The following is a 20,375-nucleotide window of genomic DNA, read 5'->3' as shown; positions in this document are numbered from 1 at the left end:
TAACTTGCAACTACACACATACACACTGGGCTTTGATGGGAAGGAGTGGAAGAACGCTAAGGGGAGTGGATGTGCTGGAGCAGGAGCTGCAGGAAGGGCTTCAGCCCACCCTAGACAGTGTCAGTTGCTCCCCCATCCCCTCTTGAAAATTCTGAGGGAAGCAGGGCAGTTGGGCACACAAGATTGTGCCTGGGCACACATTCTGCATCACCCACAGCCACGATCTATGCAGAGGCTCTTTTCTGCTGGTTCCCTTGAAATGCCATTAAAAGAATCAAAATTCATGGTGAGCTGCAGTGTTGCTTTGTTTTGGTTGTGCCCCAGATCCTAGGAGCAAGAATTTGAGCTGTGTATTAAGCAAACACCAGTGAGCACCCAGCAGCCACCCAGCCCCATCACCAAGACCAATCAGCCTGGTGGGCACCCAAGAGGGGCAGCTAGTAGAAAAAGCAGCAGTGGGTTCCAGTCTGTCAGCCATCTCTGGTATGGGTAGAAAAGGGGCTGACAAGGCCAGGGCAGTGTTTTCAGTCCTGTTTTGGTCACAGGGGTCAGAGGTGAGATATTTATTGGGTGGCAAAGAGCTGGACTGGAGCGGCAGCAGCCAGCAGCCCCTGCCAGCACATTACTTAGCCCTCACAAACATGGTTTTACTGGAGTGTTACAAGAAGTACAGGGTGTGTGCAAACTAGATAGGTTGCAAAGCCTGCCCCCAGCTCCCTGCAAATGGAGAGAGCAGAAACTTCTCCACTGATTAACCCCTGAGCTGCCCAGATGGGTGGAATGGACTGTAATCTGCACCTGGGTAACTGAGCTTTTTGTTTCTTTACCTTTCTCATTTAATAAAACAAACAAGTTCTGCCCAATGACCTGGCAGGCTTAGCCCTGGCTTCCTGCAGCATTCATGTGCCAGGGAAGGGATGCTGAGTCCTGTGCTATGCCCATCCACGTGAGGAGGAGGGGATGGACATGAGTCACCACTGCTTTGGTTGCATCACACAGTGGGGGCAGCAGCTCCCTAAAGGAAGTGCAAGCAAGCCCTGCTCAAGCACTATCCCAGGATGGCAAGCAGCACAGGGAGCACATGCCTGGTACCAGATGGCATGGTGGGGTCCTCTGCAGCTAGGTGCAGATGGCCATACTGCAGCTCCCTACAGCACTACAAGCCACTGTCCTTTTCAGTTGTGCTCCCCATCTACTCGTGTCCACAGACCACAGGCAATGCTGGGGAAAGCCTGTTCATGGTGGTGAGAAATGTAACTAGGGCTTCATAAGGGAGCAGAAAGGAAACTCAGTGCCTGCTGGAGCTCACAGAGAAGAAAAATTTCCCACCACTTTCTCTCCCCCCCAGTAGGTTTTGTTCCTCTTCAATCATTCCTCATCTTATCTCTGTCCCCAGCATGAGCCTGAGGCTGGCTCTGACACTGGGGCAGGAAAATGCAGCCCCTGAGCCACGGCAAGGGGGGCAAGCACTGGCCCCAGCTGGGCTATCAGGCTACAGGGGAGGAGGATCAGCAACAATGGCCTCCAGCTGCAGGGCTTGCTCAGCTATTGGAAACACATGTTGAGTGGAGAGGGGGAAGAAAGGCAGCTCAACAGCCACACAATTGCTGCTAGCCGGCGGCTGAGGGAAACCAGAGCACAGGGCTGGAGAGGCTCCGGCAGGGGACATGGGGAGGGGGCTCCAGGACACCACCCAAAAATCTGCAACTTCTGTGCAGCTTGGATGTCTGCAGGGTTTAACCACTGGAAGTGCTTTCAAGAGTTAAACACCCAGAGTGAGGAGAAGATGCTTGAGCCTAGTGAATGCTGCAACACCCCGACCTGCACAGGCAAGGTCTGCAGATTGGGGCTGAGATAAGCAGGACCACCAAACCAGACTGGCCTAAAAATGTCACCTCCCTTTGAAATGTTGTCTGCTTCTCATAAGAAAGTGTAAAGGTTTCACCATCCCCTCTGCTCCCAGTCACCAGCTAGTTACACAAGAAGAGTGCAACTGGCCCAGGCAGTCATTTTATTCCATTGAAAGATGCATTTTTGGTCTACCCACTGACAGAAGCAAAACAAAGCCTTTTCTATTGGAATAAATCTCTACATGGGGAAGAGAAAAATGCTGACATTAATACAGTGCCAGCAGCTTAAGTTTGCTTTTGAAAACAGACCCCAAAAAAATCCACCCCCAGACACAGCCAGAAGTGGAAGGAACTGACACCAATCAAAAGGAAATTCAGGTCTCATTTTATGTTGTGATACTTTAAGGCACATTTTTCAAGATGCTTTAGGCGCCCCAGATTTTTGCCCTGGGCTGCATGCCTAGGAAAGGGGAAAAAAAGAAAGAGAGAAAAAAAGAGTAAGATCTGAGCCTCGCAGGCTGTCGCTTGAGAAGTGCCAGAGCCAGGAGAACTCTCTGCTGAATAAACTGCATCCCGCTTGCAGACCAGTCAAACAAGCCACAAAATACCCTGAAAGGGTGAGGTGTTCACTCGCCTGGTAGCAGAAAAAAAAGCCCTGGCCTCTCCCTTTACAAAGGCAGGGGCACAAAATGGAAAGATTGAAGTTCTGTTTGCAAGGGCAACCCTTTCTAGCTAATGCGAGGGCTCAGGGACTAACATCCATCCTTGGTCGAGCAAGCAAGGTAACCAAAGCAAAGCAAGAAGCTAACAAGCTCAGGGAGCCTTATGATGGCCCATAAAAAGAGGAAACACCATGTTTCCCTGGGGTATGGCAGCCTTGATGTGCTACTGCGAGGCTTCCACATGCTACAGCCCTAAGAAGGACAGCTTCTTCCCCAGGGAACATGGGGGGATCCCAAAGATCAGCACAGGAAGGATGTAAACCTGTTGGAGTGGCTCCAGAGGAGGCCACAATAATAATCCAAGGGCTGGAGACCCTCTGCTGTGAGGACAGGGTGAGAGAGTTGGGGTTATTCAGCCTGGAGATAAGAAGGCTCCAGGGAGACCTTTTGGGGGCCTTTCAGTACTTGAAGAGGGCAGTAAGAAAGCTGGGGACAGACTTTTGAGCAGGGCTGTTTGTGACAGGACAAGGGGTGATTATTTTAAACTAAAAAGAGGGAGACAGACAAAGAAGGAAGAAATTGTTTACACTGAGGGTGGCGAGAGACTGGGCCCAGGTTGCCCAGAGTGGGGAGAGATGCCCCATCCCTGGAACCACTCCAGCTTGTCTGGGGCTCTGAGCAACCTGCTCTAGCTGAAGATATAACTGCTCAGTGCAGGGGAGTTGGACTAGATGACCTTTGAAGGTCCCTTCCAACCAGATCTAAGCCATTCTATGATTGCAGCTGGGTTGCCTGAGCCCAAGGGCAGGAGAGGCCAGCAGGGTACATACGAGTGGCCGGTGGCTGGGATGAAGTATATACAGCAGTGCACACGCGTGTCCGGGATCCGCTTCTTCCGGTTAATGTTGATCTCCTCCTGCAGGTACTTCTCATACTGGTCATTGATGAACTTCATGATGGGCTGCCAGCTGCAGAGAGAGAGGAACATGTGATGATGGGTTTGTGTGAGGGATCTGGACCACCCTGAACCTCCCACCTGGTCTGACTAAAGCATTGCCTGCTGAGCCAGGGATGCTCAGCATCTTGCAGAACCCTGTAAAACAAACAAGCCAAAACACACACAGGGAACATTTCGGTTCCTATCGGCTCCCATCCCCACAGCAGCTGTGGGTGGCTGGGTAATCACAAACCTCACGTGCTCACCACTTGGCAACCTCAAACACTGCAGCAGCAGGGGATTTACAGGCTGGTTTAGACAAGCCAGTCCCGACAAAACCCTTCCTCTTCTCGTCCTGGACATGGCAGCTGAGCGGGGCAGGGCTGGGAGCATCTCTTGGCTCCCTGCACAGCGACACAGCACAGGAGCAAGAGCAGCATCAAACCCCACAAACCCAGCTCAGCTCAGAGTGAGAAGGTACACCTGCTTTCACCAACCAGACCAGCCCTTGCCCCAGCCCAGAATGGGCATCCTGCACAGCCAGCCAGGAATTCCTGGCAGAGTTCAGCCTTCAGAACACACATGAGTAAAGTCCTGGGACCAGCCAGGCTGGCACACAGCTGCTCCCAGCAGTGAACAAAGGTTGTCTCATGCCCAGAACAGCAGGATGTTTGTGGCCTTTCCCAGCACCCAGGATCAGCCCTGGGGAGCATGGCACTGTGCTGTCACCCAAAACAACTCTCTGCCCTGCTCTCCACTGAGTGTGTGTGTCACAGGACTGGGCTACAGCCCTCAGCACCAGCTCTGGGTCAGGATGCCCTGGGGCTGGTTCGCCTTCCCTCTGCACTGGTCCCCCACAGCAGCTCACCAGTTCTCATTGTTGATGTGGTCTCCAAAGCCTGGGGTGTCAATGACCGTCAGTTTCATGCGAACCCCCTTCTCTTCAATCTCTGAACGGGGGAGGAAAGACAGCGTTTGAGAGACAAACATCAAGGGGTGCTCTGGTAAAGCTCAAAATCAGCTGGAGGGGAGAAAGGCAACTCCCCAGCTTCTAGCAGGCACAAATCAGCCCTCCAAAAGGGATGGAAGCATCACATCTGCCCTGAAATACAACCCTCCGTGGCTACCTCACTCATTCCCTTCCATCACAATTAAGTAAATCCTGGTGGATCAAGGAAAATCAGATGCTCTGCCAGCCCTGCAAGCATCTATGGATGGTAAAAGTCCCTTCAGAGAGACAAGAGTGGAAGTTTTGTGGAGGTCCACAACCCTTCTAAGTCCCTGGAGCAGGACCAAAAGCCAAAGCACCAGGTGTGATCTGCAGAGCCTCACCATGAGTGATGGATTTGATTTCAATGGTCTTGGGGATCCGCTCTTCAGAAGTCGGCTGGACAGACTTCCGGCTGATCTTGGATTTGAAGAGGGTGTTGATTAACGTGGATTTCCCCAAGCCACTCTGACCTGGAAGAGAGCAGGACAAACCACGCTCAGCACTTCTCATTTCCGGGCTGTTCTGTTCAAGGGCCAGGGGATGAGGACACTGATGGACTCAACCCACACTGCACCTGTGGGAGGGAGGTAAGAGGGGCAGTTGCCTCCTTGCAGCCTCCTGGCTCAAGGAGCTTGAATCTGCCCCAGGCAGGAGGATGCTGAGGGTAGCAAGCACGTCTCCTAGCCCCAATGTAGCCAGCCTGCTAGGAGTGAGCAGGTCAAGAGCTGGTTCCTTGCATGCAGCTGAAATCACAGCAAACCCGAGGACAGGTACACACTGACAGGGATGGCTAAGGGTTGTGGTGACACTGGGCAGCCCTTAAGAAGGGTACAGGGAACCCCAGGAAAGAGCATCTTGACACATCTCTGCCTTTAACCTCTTCCTGCACCCCCACAGGGAAGACTTAAGAGCAACTTGGCAAGCCCTTAGCTGGACAGGATTAATGGCAACAACAGTCTTCCAAAACTCAGCCCTGCAGCATCTGCTGCTGCTTCCCTGCTGGACTTGATTTTGCAATCAGAGCAGCTGGCTGCACACACTCCTTTAAGCAGGTCTAGGCCAGGAGCTCCTCTGAATCCCACAAACACCCCAGGAAGCACAACAGATTCCACAACTTCAGAAAAATACAGTTTTTAAAAGAAGCATTTTCATGCATAATATCCCAAAGCTGAGGCTGATCTATGCAAAAAGGACAACAGCAGCTCTCAGATCTCCAGACCAGTTGTCCCATGAGCTCAGAGAGCAATTTTTCCAGAGAAAAGAAAACAGAGCAAATCCTCAAAACCCAGGGAGCAGATGCTTGGCTTCAGCTGGCTGTCAACCAGCACCCCCAGGTCCTTTTCCACCGGGCAGCTTTCCAGCCACACTTCTCCAAGCCTGTAGCATAGCATGAGGTTGTTGTGACTCCAAGCACAGAGCCAGCAAGGGTTTCACCTACATCCTTCAGGGCTGTGACCCATCCAGACTGCCAAAGGCACCCAGCACTGTGCCAACAGTAGTCAACCAGCACATGAGCACTGGGCATCATCCCCTGGCTGGCCCTTCCCTGATCAAACTGCTGAGCTTGCAATGCCACTGACCGCACACTGCAATCCACTGGTTGTCAGCCACTATCACAGCTGGGCTGTAGAAGAAACATGTGGACCAGGCTCTGCTCAGGTGCTCATGGGTGTCTGCTGCCTGTAAACATATCAGCCAAGCACAAATAGGTCTGGAGCTACGAATGCAGACAGCCAGGCTGAACAAGCCCAACCCTCTCAGCCTATCCTCACAGCAGAGTGCTTGCAGCCCTTGCATCACCGTTGCAGTCAGAGGAAAGTGGCCTCCTTCCCCTCATCTCCCTACTGTAAAACACAGATTGCAACAATTTCAATTGCAGGTTAGACTAGATGGGAATAACAGAGCTAAACTCATCCCTAGAAGCTCAACTGTCCCCTACAGAAACGCAGCAGGACAAGGGCTGGCTGCTGCCTCCCAGCCTCAGAACAGCACCCTGTCCCCAAGGGCACCCCAGGGTGCTGCTCCTCCCACATCCCTCTCTGCATCTTCTGGGAGGGCCAGAGCTCAACTTGTTTATGCTGCCACGAATTCCCCAGCTTGTAAACAGTCAGCCCAGGGCCTGCCAAGGGAAGAACAATGTTTTCCAGCCGTGCTGCAGCATGGGCTTTCATACCACACACAGTGTTGCCAAGGCAAAGCCAGGCCCTTTCCTGCACATCCCTCTGCAGCTGCAGAGCAGAAAGCTGAGGCACAGCTGGCTCACAGAGGGATGGGTGCCTCTTCGGGCAGGGAAATGGGGGCTCAGCTCATGCAATCTTGCTTGGGGATGTTCAGGATGAGTGCTGTGATCCCTCTGCCCTGGGAGTGCTGCTCCACTGGCAGCAAGGGGCTGGGCTTCTTAAAAAACCTTCCAAGAACTGGTTCTGCAGCAAACAGGCTCACAGAGATCTCCCAGCCTGGGAAGCCCTCCCCATATATCAATTTGTGTACAAAAATATCACAATGGGAAAGGCAGAGCAGCAGCAGAGCTCACTAGGGAGCTACAGCACCCAAATATCTTTCACAGAATTAGCAAACTCTGGATCAGGCCCTCCCATAACCCTGGGAAGCCCCCCAGGGTGCTGCAGCTCCCACCCCATAGGCACAACCCTGCAGCTCTACACAAATCCTGGCAATAGGAAGCAGGATGGTGAGACTCCATCGACATAATACAGGCCATGGCCTGGGCTTTTGTCATCACTTTGTGCACCTCCCTGGGAGTTTCAGTCAGGGAGAACTGCTGCCTGGATAGCCTGGCCTCAAGGAGCACAGCCCACCTCACAGAAGGGACACCACAGGGCCAGGACAGTTGCTGGGGAATGCAGAAAACACTCATTTCTTCTCCATTTCCCCCCTCATCTGGTCTCCCAAAGTGTCCACCTAGTGCAGACCCTGGCACAAGAAGCCCAGAGGCTGGAGGAGCAGACCCCTCCACCCCAGACGAAGCTGTAGTGGTGATGGCCTCTAGCCAAAAGAAAGCTCCTTCATGCCATCCACCTCAGAAAGCTAATGAAAAGGAGCTTGCAGGCAGCAGGATTTGAACACATAGCCTTTCCAACTCTCCCTCCCTGCATACAGACACACTCTGTGATGCTCTCATTGCCCTCCGCTCCCCAGAGGAGCCCCCGGCGGCAGAAGCCACTCAAGCGAACAGCCCAGCTGCACATATCCCTCCCCAGGGTCTTTACTCCCCTCAGTAAATCACACGTGCCAGCTCTCCCCCAGTACCTGCAGCATGGGTGCCTGAGCTGCACAGCACAACAGAAATAACTCACAAGCAGGAATTTCACCCAAACTGCTGGAAATACCAGCAAAGATTAGGGGGCTCTGGTATTGCAGCAGCAGTGCAAGCCCTTGAGCTCTCTGACTGCTCAAACCAGGGCAGGGCTCCCAGGAGAGCAGATAAGGAGCTCCCTGCAAGGCTCTGGTGTGTCCCAACATCCCTTGAGGCATTACCTCCAGGACACGGCTATGGAGAACACATCTTGAGCTGCAGGAAGACGAGTGGCATCACAGGCCGTGTCCCCAACATTACCTCCAGGACATGGCTATGAATAACACATCTTGAGCTGCAAGAAGATGAGTGGGATCACAGGCCACATCTCAACAGCTTTAATGACAGCTGGACTCCAGCCAGCTCCTCGGGAGCAGGGTTCACTGACTCCTAAGGCAGGGACCCCAATGTTGAGCCCAGGCAGACCCCGGAGAGGACAAACATCACCGCAAAAGAACAGAAACAACTCCCTGAGCACGTTGTGGGCAGCTGGTGCTGGGGGAGAACTCACCCACGACCATGATGTTGAACTCGAAGCCCTGCTTCATGGCTTTCCGCCTCATCTGCTCCAGGATGGCGTCGATCCCCACGTAGCCGAAGTCTGCAGCCGGCTTCTCCGGCCGCGCCGGCGCCGCCTGCTTGGGGCCAGCATCCCTCGGAGCATCCGTCATGCCGGGTGCCTGGCTGGGAACTGCTTCTGGACCTGCAGAGGCAAAGAGAGGGTGGTCAGAGGTGCCAGGCAGTGCCCAGCACAGCAGGATGCAGCTCCTGGCAGGGAATGAAAGGAGTCGCCTGTTGCATCTGAAGCAGGAATAAAGCTCGTGTGGGGACTCAGGGAGGAGGCGTGCAGGACCTTCCTTCACCTGCACTTACATTCGGTTTGGGATTGCTCTTCTTAACTCACTGCACTCACCTTAATCCCTGCCCACATCACCAAGCCTGCTACAGCAACGACAGGCTGCTACGTGGCAGGAGGAGGCGGCGGCACACCAGGTCCCACCAGCAGCTGATCTGCCACCACAGAGCAGGACCCAGCATCGTGAAAGTCCTCGGCACAAGCCTGGGAGGTTATTCAGGGAGTGATGGAGGCTTTCCAGGGCACAGCCCTGTGCCCTGGCACTGCCATTAAAGGCTTGCATATCCTGCCCACTCCTCCATACCACTGTAATTACAGCACTACACACATTGCTGAGTGAATGCCTCACAGCCACGTTTTGAGGAACTGGGTGGCTTCGCAGAGAAGTCCTTGGCATCTACTGGCACGTGCCCTCCTCGAGCTCCAGCTGACTCAGTGCAGTAGCTGCTGGCCTCAGCTTGCAGAACACCCAAACCCCAACACGTCTGCACCAAACGTGTCCTGCCAGACAGCACCCCCGCAGCTCTTGCCATCCTGCTCTAATTCTGCCAATATCTGCCTGAGGAACCCAAACGTTTCAGCTTCCTGCAGAGACAGTGCCAGGTTAGCAAAGCATGCAAATGTGCACCTCCTGCCTCATTTAACTCCTTTATTACCAAAACTGAGGAACCAGGCAGAAGCATCTACTCCTGGGAAGGACAAACTGCCCTTGATATGCCCAGCTCCAGCTGCTCCATGTCACCCACGGTGGATACAGCAACATTCCAAAGGCAGAGAGCATGCACAAGTTCAGCCTGGTCCTTAGAAGCTCCTGCACCAGGACAAGTTCCTCTGATACAGGCACAGGGAGGGGGATTTTAGGAAAACACTCTTCTGAGAGCCCTCCCCATCCCAGGCTGCTGCTGGTCGATGCCCAGGTCCCTCACCCACCAGCCTAAGCATTTCACTTTTGTTAGCTTTTTGCAACACTTATTTTATATTATTATCAATACTGCAAAGGTTTTATTGCATAATCCTCATCCTCACTCCTTCAGACAGCTCTCAGCTCATCACACTCCATTGTCATTCCTGCCCCCTGATGAGGTGCTGCCTGTTTCTCTCTCCCTCCCTCCCTCCCAAGGGATTTGTCTGGTCCAAGGGAATGTGGTTGGTCTAAACTCCTTCAAGCTCAAGCCCATCATCCTTCCTCATGCAATGAGGGGCAGAAGCCACAGAAGCAGCATCAAATCAGAGCCTGCCAGGTGAAAGCACTCACTCCCTGCAAGCACAACACATTTCCACAGCCAGAGCAGAAAAAAGTACATAAAACCAATAAAATGCAAACCCAGGCCTGATCCCAAAGGCTGCTGGGCCACTTTGAACACTTTTTTCCAACCCTCAGTCCTGGGCTGTGCAGCCCAGCATTACTCACATTGCTACTGGAGAGCAAACACACCACAGCTGGCACAGACAGCAGCAACATGCTCCTCCTGGAGCACACATGGGTTCAGGCAGGCACAGCTGGCAACATCCTGCCATGCTGCCCCTTGTAAATCCAGCTTGCCCAACATCTCAGCACAGGTCCCACCTTAGCCCTGTTCTAAAACAGCAAGGCCAAAAGTGGAAAAAAGTCCCTATGTGTCACTACTGAAAAAATAAAACCAACACAAAACACCCATTCAATGATGTGGAATTTATGCTCTGATCACAGCAGCCCTGAGCAATGCAGGGGCTTTAATTTCTACAGGCACTGTCTGCATGGGCAGGAGTAAGACCTAAGTGAGCTGGCCCCATGGAATGGGATGGCAGCCTGGCAATTAAGTGTAGGTAAGGTCCAGCAGAGTGCACAGGGAAATTAAGAAACTAACAAATTGAGCAGAGAGCCACCCTCCACTCAAGACAAAGGCCAGGAGCATCTCCAGCACCTCCTGGGTGCTGCTTGGCCATCAAGCTCTGCTAATGAGCAACCAGCAGCATGCAGAAGGTGCTGACCCCCTCCCTGCACCGGACAAAGTGCAGGCAATCCTGTGCCCAGCACAGGAAGCAGACACTAGGTGCTGCCTCACCATGTGACCTTCAGCACAAGGAGGGGAGCTCAGGGCTGCTCAGCCCCCAGCCAGACCCAAGGCAGCGGAAGCGTGTGGTGATGGCAGCGAGTGGTTTGTCACCATTGAACACGCAGGTGTGCCCAGTCCAGGACGTGCTTACGCAGCACAGCCAGAGCAGGGCCCACGCAGCTCTGGCTCAGCTGAGGGGAAAAAAGTGACTTAAAGGACATTGTCTCCTGTTTGGGGAACAAAAATAAACCAAAAAAATTAATACATTGCAACTAGGAATGCCTGCAGGTCAGCAGAGGTACAAAGACCTGGCAAGCACCAGCAGATTCCCAAGGGGAATGCTGCAACCTAGACCTTCATTCTTCCTTTTAGCTTCCCAGCACTGAGCTGGTCTTTCTTAGCAAACTCCAGTAGCCCTCCAAGAGCTTTGTGCCAGCAGAAGCAGGATGTGGCCAAGCTGCAGGACCACCCTGTGGCACAAGCACACATGGATGCTATGCTGGGTGGCAGGGAGTACTCCTGGCAAACACTTGTCTAAAATAGAAAGAGCCTAGAAATGTGCCAGGGGCAGATCCTGTACTTGTTTGATCTGTCCTACTCTCTGCAGGGGCACTGCTGGAGCCAGCAGCACTGAGCTGACCCATCCCAAGCACTGCAAGGAGGGATGAATAAATAAACACTCAGTACTGTCAGAAGTTCCTGATTGCCACGGGGTACCTCGCAATAGCAAGATCAGACCTCATCCACCACCGCCTCACTAGTGCCACCGTAACACAGCTGTTTGCCCTGCCCCCAGGGAGGGAGGCTGATGGGGCAGAGCCCAGAGTCTGCAGCTCCCTCTGGCTTGCATGTTCCTGGGTAAATATGAAGCACGCAGGAACACGTGCTTGTGCCACATCGTGACATCCTCTGTGAGGGAAACCCCCTCCACGTGGGCACAGAGGATGTTGAGACCCTCAGGGCAACGCTGCAGGGAGCAGGCATGGCCCCACGGCTCCTGCCTGGGCGCCAGGCTGACTCAGGACAGCTGCTCCAAAGTTGGTTCTGCCAAAGGCTCCGGGATGTTGTGTCGTAACCGATGCACACCAGACACGAGCCAAGCCCAACATCTGTGAAGCAGCAGATGAAAGGCACCCTGCGGGGAGGGGAGTCCCGGGGAGCCCCTCGGGAAGCCCCCAGCTCCTCCAGCCAGCTGGATGCTGTGCACAGGCAGCTGTGGGATGGGCTCTGCCAGCAAAGGAGGGCTTGGAAATGCTGTGCTGATGCCACGCAGCCGCAACAAGCCAGGTCGGATGCAGGCAGGGGATGCAAACCGTGAGCTTGCCCAAAATCCTGAACCCCAGGGCTGGTAGTCTCCATCCAGGATTTGGGAAAGGGAGCTGCAGGATTCTGGTGTTTCCACTGCAGATACACAAAGGTTACAAAACTCCCAAACAGACTGAACTGGAAATGTCTTGTGTACCCCAGCTCCCAGCTAGGTGCAGCAGCTCCATGCTCTGCTCCTGTAACGCATGGGCAGTGGATGGCAGTGATCAGTGAGGGCAGAGCTGATCCTTGAGTGGGGCTGGTTATGAATCTGGTGCTGGAGAGGTCAGGAGGCTGCACCTCTGTCACTGCCACCCACCACCTGATTCAAACCACACACTGTACAGATGGACATGCAATCAATGAAGAAATGCTCGCTGGGTACATCAAAGAAACACCCCTGGGATGAAGGGAGCACCAAGCATGTGCCAACTGTTGGTGACTCTGCAGCCAGTTCTGCCAAACTACAAGCACTGAGAAGAGCAGGACAGTGTGATAGAGGTAACTCCCCTTCCCTCCACACAGCAGAGACTGGAAATACTGAGCTTCCATATTTGTTGGATGGGTTCATGAGAATACTAAGAGAAAACAGGGGAATATCAGTGTGAAAACACAACTGCTTCCCTGGCAGCTGAGGACCCACACATGTTTTCAAGGGAGCAACCTAGACCAAATAACCTTTGGATTTCTGGGAGCAGCAATCTTACACAGCTGTGCCTGTAGGTGTATCAGGCACATTTTTAGAACCAAAGAGTGAATTTACAGCTCCTGGTAAAGTACAGCTGGCCAATGGGACTCCAGCATGTGCTACTTCTGGGGCCTCCCCTTCACACATACAGCTGGTGACCATGGAATCATATCCAACACACGAAAGAGATGGAAAAGTCACAGCTCTCACTTCTGAGGGGACAGGAGAAGTTGGGAAGGAGGCAGCAGGGCTGGGGCTGGATGCAAAGCCAGCATGCCCCAGCAACTGCTGCTTGACTCTCTGGACAGACTCCCAAGTGCTGAATGCAGCAGGTCTGTGTTGGTCCCACGGGTGCAAAGGTGGCAGAGAAAGCAAGGCACAGCTTGGTCCAAAACCAGGCAGGGGGACAATCCAGAGAAGGGGAGCAGAGCCATAGCAAAACACCCTGCACCACCAAACTCTAACTAAGTAATGTTTCTATTATTCAATTGCAATCATCTGTGCCTAGCTGGCACAGCCAGGCCTGAGCTGGAGCCTGCCCCTGACATAAGTGGGCACCAGGCTGTGGTTTCAGGCTGGCCACCAGCCCAGGTCCACCTACCAACCAGTTACATTTCATTGTCAGCTTATGTTTCCACTCAGGTGCCAACAGATACGACATAGAAACAGCAGAGGATGCTACATTTCGTTAGACCAAATCCACTGAAGAGCTGTCAGGGGCAGCCAGGTCCCTCCTGAGCATGCAAGATGCTGCAGGCTCGAGGCCTTTGCTCACACCGGGAGATAAATCCCTTTTCAGAGATCAAGACAGGAGGCAGCAACTCCTGCTCTGGAGCAAGCACTTTGATAGGTGACCAGACAGGGCCACAGTGCCAAGCCAGGGCACAAGCCACAAGCAGCTCAGCCATCCCCGCTCACCATGTGCTCTTCAGTCCTTGCTCACTGCAGCTCCCCCCGCCCCCCACTCCGGAAATGGTCCTCCGCAGCTCACCCCTGGGCTGCTCTTTCATTTACAAGAGATGGATGCTCTGTTGCTGCTTCCCTTCCCAGTTTAACCCTCCAGCTGCTATAGGCTCTGGGTGTTTCTCATCTGGGATGCAGCAAACATCCCAGAGGTCAAACCATGGTGCTTGGACACAGCCTCAAGAGCTGCCTGTGAGCTCTGGCACAAACCAGCATACAGTGCGAGGCCAAATGCTGTCTGTCCCCAGCTCAGCCGTTAGTTAGCCCTTGCAGAGCAGCCCACAGCCCTATCTCCTCAACCACGTGTGGCAGCAGCAATAAACCACTTACAGAGACCTGCAAGGAGTTGCTATGCTGCTCTCCTCCTGTTTGTCCACAGAAGTTTAAAAGGAAGCAGATGATCACAGCCCCAAGTCTTGTGACGGGGAGATTCTCCCTGCTTCATTTGTCTGCCTCTATCTTGCAAACTGAGTGCCCTGGGCACATGGAGGTCTCTGTCCATGTAGCCCCAAAGGTCTCCTTGTTTCTCTCTGGTCTCCTTGTCTCCCTCAATAAGTAGCTTTCCCCAGATCTGACTCCAAGACCAGCCGTGCCTCACTGGGAACAGCCCCACTGCAGGGGGACCTTCCTACATACCAATGCCATTGAAAACTATCCCATCAGCCATGCAGCAAACCCCACCATTGTCTTTGTTCAGGGGTGTCTAGGGACCCCAAAAAAAGCCGAATCTCTGGTTGATCTGGGGAGGGGATCACTTCCCAATATCGTATCGACCCTGGACAAGAAGGGTCGAGGCACAGGAGGGTCGTGGAGAACCTTCCCGGCTCCTGGGCAAAAGTATGCACCTCTCAGCCCTGTCACCCTTCTCTGTGCAGCTGTGCTCTGAAAACAAAGAGGCTGGCAGTGGTCTGCAAACTCAGCTTGGCCAAAAAGCCTCGCAGGAGGAACCCATCCCACCACAACCCCACATGGACATCTGGGCACAGACACTTAGCAAGGCTGTTTGTGCCCAGGGCCACCTTGCTTCCAGCCCAGGGTGACCTCCCATGCCTAGCCGAGTTCTGGCTTCTGCAAAAACAAACCAACCAAAGTAGCAGTGCCAGGGCTGCAGCAGCCCGAGGTACAGGGGCGACCAGCGCTCAGGGATGGAGTTTTACTTTACCTTTTTTAAAAATTCTTCTTCCTTCCCCTCCCTTCCACCCCCACCCCGATTTTTTTTTTTCTTCTGAGGTTTATGAGGCGGTTGTTTCGTCTTTTTGTTTCTTCTTTTTCCACCAAGGGCAACGGCGTCCCAGTCGCTGCGGGAGCCCGTTCCGGGGCGGGGGGGGCGGCCGCGGGGCAGGCGGACCCCGCAGGAGGTGCCCCCCCCGGACACAGCTGCTATTCATCCCCGGACAATGCCGGCATCGCGGCCAGGCTGCCGCCGAACAACGGCCCCTCTCTTGTGGGGCGCAGGGGCGAGAGAAACCGGGTGGGGTCTGCGGGATGAGACCCCCTTCCGCAAACCCGCACCCAAGGAGCCCCGGCCCAGCATCTTCCCACCACGCTCCGCTGCCCGGAGCCCTCCGTGGGAACCGGCGGGAAACAGCCCCACCCCTCCCTCCCGCTCTCAAGCCCCCTCCCGAATAATTCACCCCCCAAAAAACACTTCCCCCCACATCAAGCCCCCGCTCCGCTGCCCCCCCGGCGAGCCCCCGCCTCCGGGCACCGACGACTCACCCGTGGCGGCGGCGGTTCCTGCAGCCGGCGGGTCCCCGCCTCCTCCCGCGCTGCCCTCCGCCTCCTCCCCCATCGCCCTTCCTCCTCCTCCTCCCCCATCACCCTGCCTCCTCCTTCCCCACCGCCCTCCGCCCCTCCAACCCAGCCCGGGGGGATGGAGCCTCTTCCCAGGAAGTTTGCTTCGCCCCAGGGTGGTTTCCATCCCCCAGCCGCTGCCAGCCCTTCCCGGGCTGGGATGTGTGTGGCGGGGGGGAGGGGAAGCTCGTTAGGGGTTAAAAGGGGGAAGGGTTCGGGGACGATGCGCAGTAGCATGTCCCACCCTGGCCTCGCTCCCGGGCCCACGTAGAAGGGTCGGTGCTGAGGTCTCCCACGACAGAGGAAGCACACCCAGGATGCCCCCACCAGCAGACCCACCATGCGCAGACCCTCCCATCCATCCCACTGCTCCAGGGATGAACGGGCAGGAGCATGTCCCCATCCTCATCCCCAGCACAGCCCTTCTGGCACCAAAACTTGCCTTTTGCTTTCAAGCATCCCGAAACCCTCCCAGCAGAGCCCAAGTCCAGTCTCTGGTGGGTGTTCACACCGCGGACCGTGGGCTCACTTCGCTCTGCAGCTGCTCGAAGACCCCTGGGCCACATCTCACATCCGCTGAGGACGAGATAGCAGCCTACGCCCACGGCCTGGCTGCTTGCTAAAATCATGTCAATTAAGCTGAATAAAGTTATTATCTGTCTCCCTAAGCGCCTCCTGCCTTCAATATTGATTACCAGAGCTTCACCACCACCTTTCCCACCAGCAGAACCAAGAGCCCCAGTTGCAGGACAGAAGCAGTGATGTGGGCTGCACCACAGCACCCTGCTCCAGCAGCATCAGGTCCTGGCCACTCCTGGTGTGGGTCAAAGCCCTCCTGGTGCAGTGTGGTGGTGATGGAAGCCCTGGGCAGTAGGCACAGAGAGCTCAGCAATGGCTGCACAGCCCAAGCTGCATTGGGCAGGAGCGGGGCCTCTCCAATCTTCACAGCCATGATGCAAAGCCAACCTGCCTTATTTTGGACCCCCAGTTCTGAAGTTGCTTTGATCTATCCTATGATCTTGGGATAATCTTACCCCCAGGTTTCTAATGGGGAAAACCAAGAGAATCATAGAATCATTTTGGTTGGAAGAGACCTTTAAAATTATCAAATCTAACCCAGCACTGCCAGGTCACCACAATGCTATGTCCCTTAGTATCGCATCTACATCTTTTAAATCCCTCCAGGTATGGGTCTCCACCACTTCTCTGGGCAGCCTGTTGCAGGGCTTGACAACCCTTTTGGGAAAGACCTTTATCCTCATCTCCCCTGAAGCAACCTGAGGTCCTTCCCTCTTGTCCTATTGCTTGTTACCTGGGAAAAGAAACCAACACCCACCTCACCAAAACCTCTTTTCAGGGAGTTGTAAAGAGCAAGGTCTACCCTTAGCCTCCAGGCTCAACAACCCCAGATCCCTCAGCCACTCCTTGTAAGACCTGTTCTCTAGACCCTTCACCAACTTCATCTCCAGACACACTCCAGCACCTCAATGTCCCTCTTGTAGTGAGGGGTCCAAAACCAAACCCGCTGTTCAAGATGCAGGCTCACCAGTGTCCAGGATTGGAGGATGATCAGTACCTCATCCTGCTGGCCACACCATTGCTGATACAGACCAGCAGATGTGCACTCCCAGAGAAAGCTCTGCAGGCAACGAAAGGGTTAAGATGCCTTTGCACATTTGCAGTATCAGTACCCAAAGGACTCCACTTCCACTGCAGCCACTAAGCCAGGGGCTAGTATTTGTCCATCCCTTTTGGCCTGGTATCAGCATTGCTGGCCACTCTCAAGACTCCTGGCTCCAGAGACAAATCCTTCTGCTCACAGCAGCAGCACTGCAGCCCAGCCCTGCCCTGTCACCACTTGTGGCTCTCACATGGCTGTCACCTTCCTGCTCCCCTTCCGGAACACCAGCCCATGGCTCTCACGTGGTTGTCACCTTTCTCCCCTTTCAGAACACCCAGTGCAGCCACATGGGCTGGGCTGGAAGCATCCCTGATGCCCAACAAGGCTGGTGTGGGCTGTCCTGGAAACAATGCATGCTCAGAGGGAGAGGAGTCACGTCTCCCCTCTTCAGTAAGTGCCACAAACAGCCATTGCTGAGAAACCTCCACCCCAGCACCCAGGCAGGAAACCCAGCCTCAATCTGCTTACACTGCAGCTGTGCTCAGCTTTCTGCTGGATTACACCACTTTTTATGACTTAATAAAGCTTTAACCCCTATCAGTGGGCATTAGTGTTTTAATCTTCCTAATCTCCAGGAAAATCCAATGCTAGATGCCAAACTGGGCTTGCCCAAGTAGCAGCTGGGTCTGTTTGCAAGTCCATCCAGCCCTAGCTGGAAAAAGGCAGGAGCAGAGCTGGAGAGCAGAGCTGGAACGAGCTCATCCTGGCTCTGCAAGATTCCAGAGTGCTCACCCAGGTGCTCTACTTGCACGGGGAGTAAGGAGGAGATCTTGTGGAGATCTCATCCCTGGAATTGTTCAAGGTCATGAGGGATGGTGCTTTGAGCAGACTGCTGCAGTGGAAGGTGTTCCTGCCCCTAGCAGGGGTCCTGGAACTACATAATCTTAAAGGGCCTTTCAACCCAACCCCTTCTGAGATTGAGTGATCTCAGGTGCATGTGAGTGCTGCAGATGCAAGCACCCTTCATACCCCTGTCATGAAATTAAAGCTGTAAGGCTGTGAGCGCTGCAAACAAAACCAGCTTCACCAGCACCAAGCAGCCTGTGGGGGAGACCTGCACAACAAACATGCTGCATCCCAAGCTGCCCAGCTCTAAGAAATCAACCCCTGGAGCACAGGGAATGTGAGGAGGGCAGCTGTCACAGGAATGCTGAAGGGACATTTCCTATTTGTACTGTGCCACACCAATCCCCAGTTAAAGTGCACTGTTAGGGCTTAGGAAATCATTTTTCTTGTTTTAACAGTACAGCAGTGCTGACCACCTGCAAGTCCCCAGTGACCTCGATGGACAGCTGGAAATCCTGCCAGCTGTATTTATAATCTCAGATCAATAGCAGAATGAAAAGCACATCCAGAGACCTTGGTAGAGCACCAGCATGACCAAGAAAAGGACGTGGGCTTGCAGACCACAAGATGAAAACACATTTTTTTAAACACTGGAAGAGACATCACCACTTCCAGCAGGAGCACAAAGGATTCCCCAGGACCAGGAACATCTCAAACCAACCCAAACACTTTCCTAAGAGCCTGGCTGCAGGTCTGCAGCTGTTACCACCCAGGAAGGGCTCTGGCTGGTTGCACCATGGTCCCTTCTGAACTCTCCAGAATGTTTGCACTGTTAGGACCTACAGACCAAGCCTTCTTCCCCTTCTGACTGCACTGGACTCAAGTCTGTACATGATGCTGTTTCTTTTTCTGTCAAGCTACCTGGCTTTAGGCATTCAGCAGCTTCTCTGAGCAGCCCATGTCAGAGAGACATCCCTGCTGGTATCACACCAGTTCCTTCATAAAAGGAGTTATTTGGTGGCTTAAACCTCCTTAGACAACAGTGGAACAGCAGGTACCATGGGGTGCAGGCACTACCAGGAGCATCTCTGTGGCCCTGTAGGCTCCATCATGCAGAGCAGGGACATCCTGAGTCAGCACTGGGAGCAGCCACCATCAGCCTCTCCTGGCCAGAAGCAGGCAACAGAACCTGTCAGCATCACTGAACCATGGCCTTTTTTTGGAAGCCATGTTACACATGGCACCACCAGGACAGTTTCCATTCCCACTGGACTGAAAACTGGGGGCACCTCCAGCTCATTCCCATTCTCCAGAAGGGAAGGAAGGAAAGAATTATTTCACGTGCTGCCATCAGCCAGTGCACACAGCTGGCACCACATCCTTGGTGTGAGTCACCCACACCCCAGAGAGGCTGTGCCTCATTTCCCAGCATCACAACCGCTCTCCAGGGAGGCTGTGCCTCGCTTCCTGGTGTCGCATCCCAGCAGTGCCCCTGCGGCAGCCTCCCTTCCTCTGGCATTTTCCTTCTGCAGAGGATCTGCAGTGTCTGCTCACTTGAGTGGAGAAGGCAGGAGGCTGCTCGCCTTGAGCAATCTGTCACTCTCAGGAAGGGAATGGGCTCTGCTAGAAAGCCACTCAGGGTCACAACTGTTTGGAAAAAGCAAGAGGAAAAACTGCCTCCCAGTACCCCCTGACCCCTGCAGGGCTTTGGCCACTCACATGCCAACTCAGACAGACGTGAAGCACAACCAGCATCTTAAAGGGAGCTCCCCCCACACCACAGCCCTGAGCACAGGCTGTGCTCAGCAGGGACCAGGCTGATTTGGCACTAGAACACTGCAGCTCAAGAGTCACCAGGACAGCTCTGCAGATAGCACAGCCCGGCCCTGGCAAGGAAATACACCTTACTCCTTCAGCTGCTGCCTCTTCTGTAGGAGCCATCCTCTTCTACTCCCCAAACACCTCCAGCCTAATTATCACAAAGGACAAATTAATCTCAAAAGTGTATGCCAAAACCCACTGGATATCACCCTGGCAGCATCCCAGAGCCCTGCCCCACCAAACCCTGCATCCTGCCCCATAGATGGACCCCCCATGGGTCTGACATGCCAAAGAGCACCTTACACTGCCTCTTGTTTCCCTCACCACCAGCAGCACAGTCAAAAGAGACTCAGCCACAGGGGACAAAGATGAGTTTGGTAATATAAACCAATTCCAGTCACTCCACAGCTCAAGAAAACTTGCTCAATTGCTTTAAAAACTCCATTTCAGCTCCTGTAGATGGGGAAATGCTCAGGTAATGGCAAGGGGATGCTCCAGTGCTGCCCAAGCAGCACCATCCCTGCCAATCACAGCACCCAACCACTACAAACCAAGCTGCAGAGTGGGTGCTGATGGCAACTTGCATGCTCAGGGCCAGCAGCACAATGGATATGCATCTGTGCAAGCTGTGCACAAAGGGCCTTCTCTGTCCTTTGTGTGCTTCCCCTTCTAAACCCATAAATTCTCTTTGG

The 20,375-nt window shown here is 54.0% G+C and overlaps 1 protein-coding gene across 3 annotated transcripts in view; it reads right to left on the bottom strand.

Moving 5' to 3' along the window:
* Positions 1 to 20,375, bottom strand: part of SEPTIN9 (septin 9) — a 98,860-nt gene that overhangs the window by 9,479 nt on the left and 69,006 nt on the right. For 2 of the 3 annotated variants that reach the window (XM_054170564.1, XM_054170565.1), the window contains exons 3-6: positions 8,265 to 8,456; positions 4,782 to 4,910; positions 4,318 to 4,399; positions 3,343 to 3,480 (exon numbers count right to left, since the gene is read on the bottom strand). In XM_054170564.1, the coding sequence (XP_054026539.1) occupies positions 3,343 to 3,480; positions 4,318 to 4,399; positions 4,782 to 4,910; positions 8,265 to 8,456 (541 nt within the window). Of the gene's footprint in view, positions 1 to 3,342; positions 3,481 to 4,317; positions 4,400 to 4,781; positions 4,911 to 8,264; positions 8,457 to 15,320; positions 15,412 to 20,375 lie in introns of those variants that run through there. The other variant, XM_054170566.1, reaches the window with a different exon arrangement.

Source organism: Dryobates pubescens, chromosome 20 (genome assembly GCF_014839835.1).
Source record: "Dryobates pubescens isolate bDryPub1 chromosome 20, bDryPub1.pri, whole genome shotgun sequence".
NCBI lineage: Eukaryota > Metazoa > Chordata > Aves > Piciformes > Picidae > Dryobates > Dryobates pubescens.
Note: the sequence above shows the minus strand (reverse complement) of the source record. Positions and strands in the feature narration are given on the sequence as shown.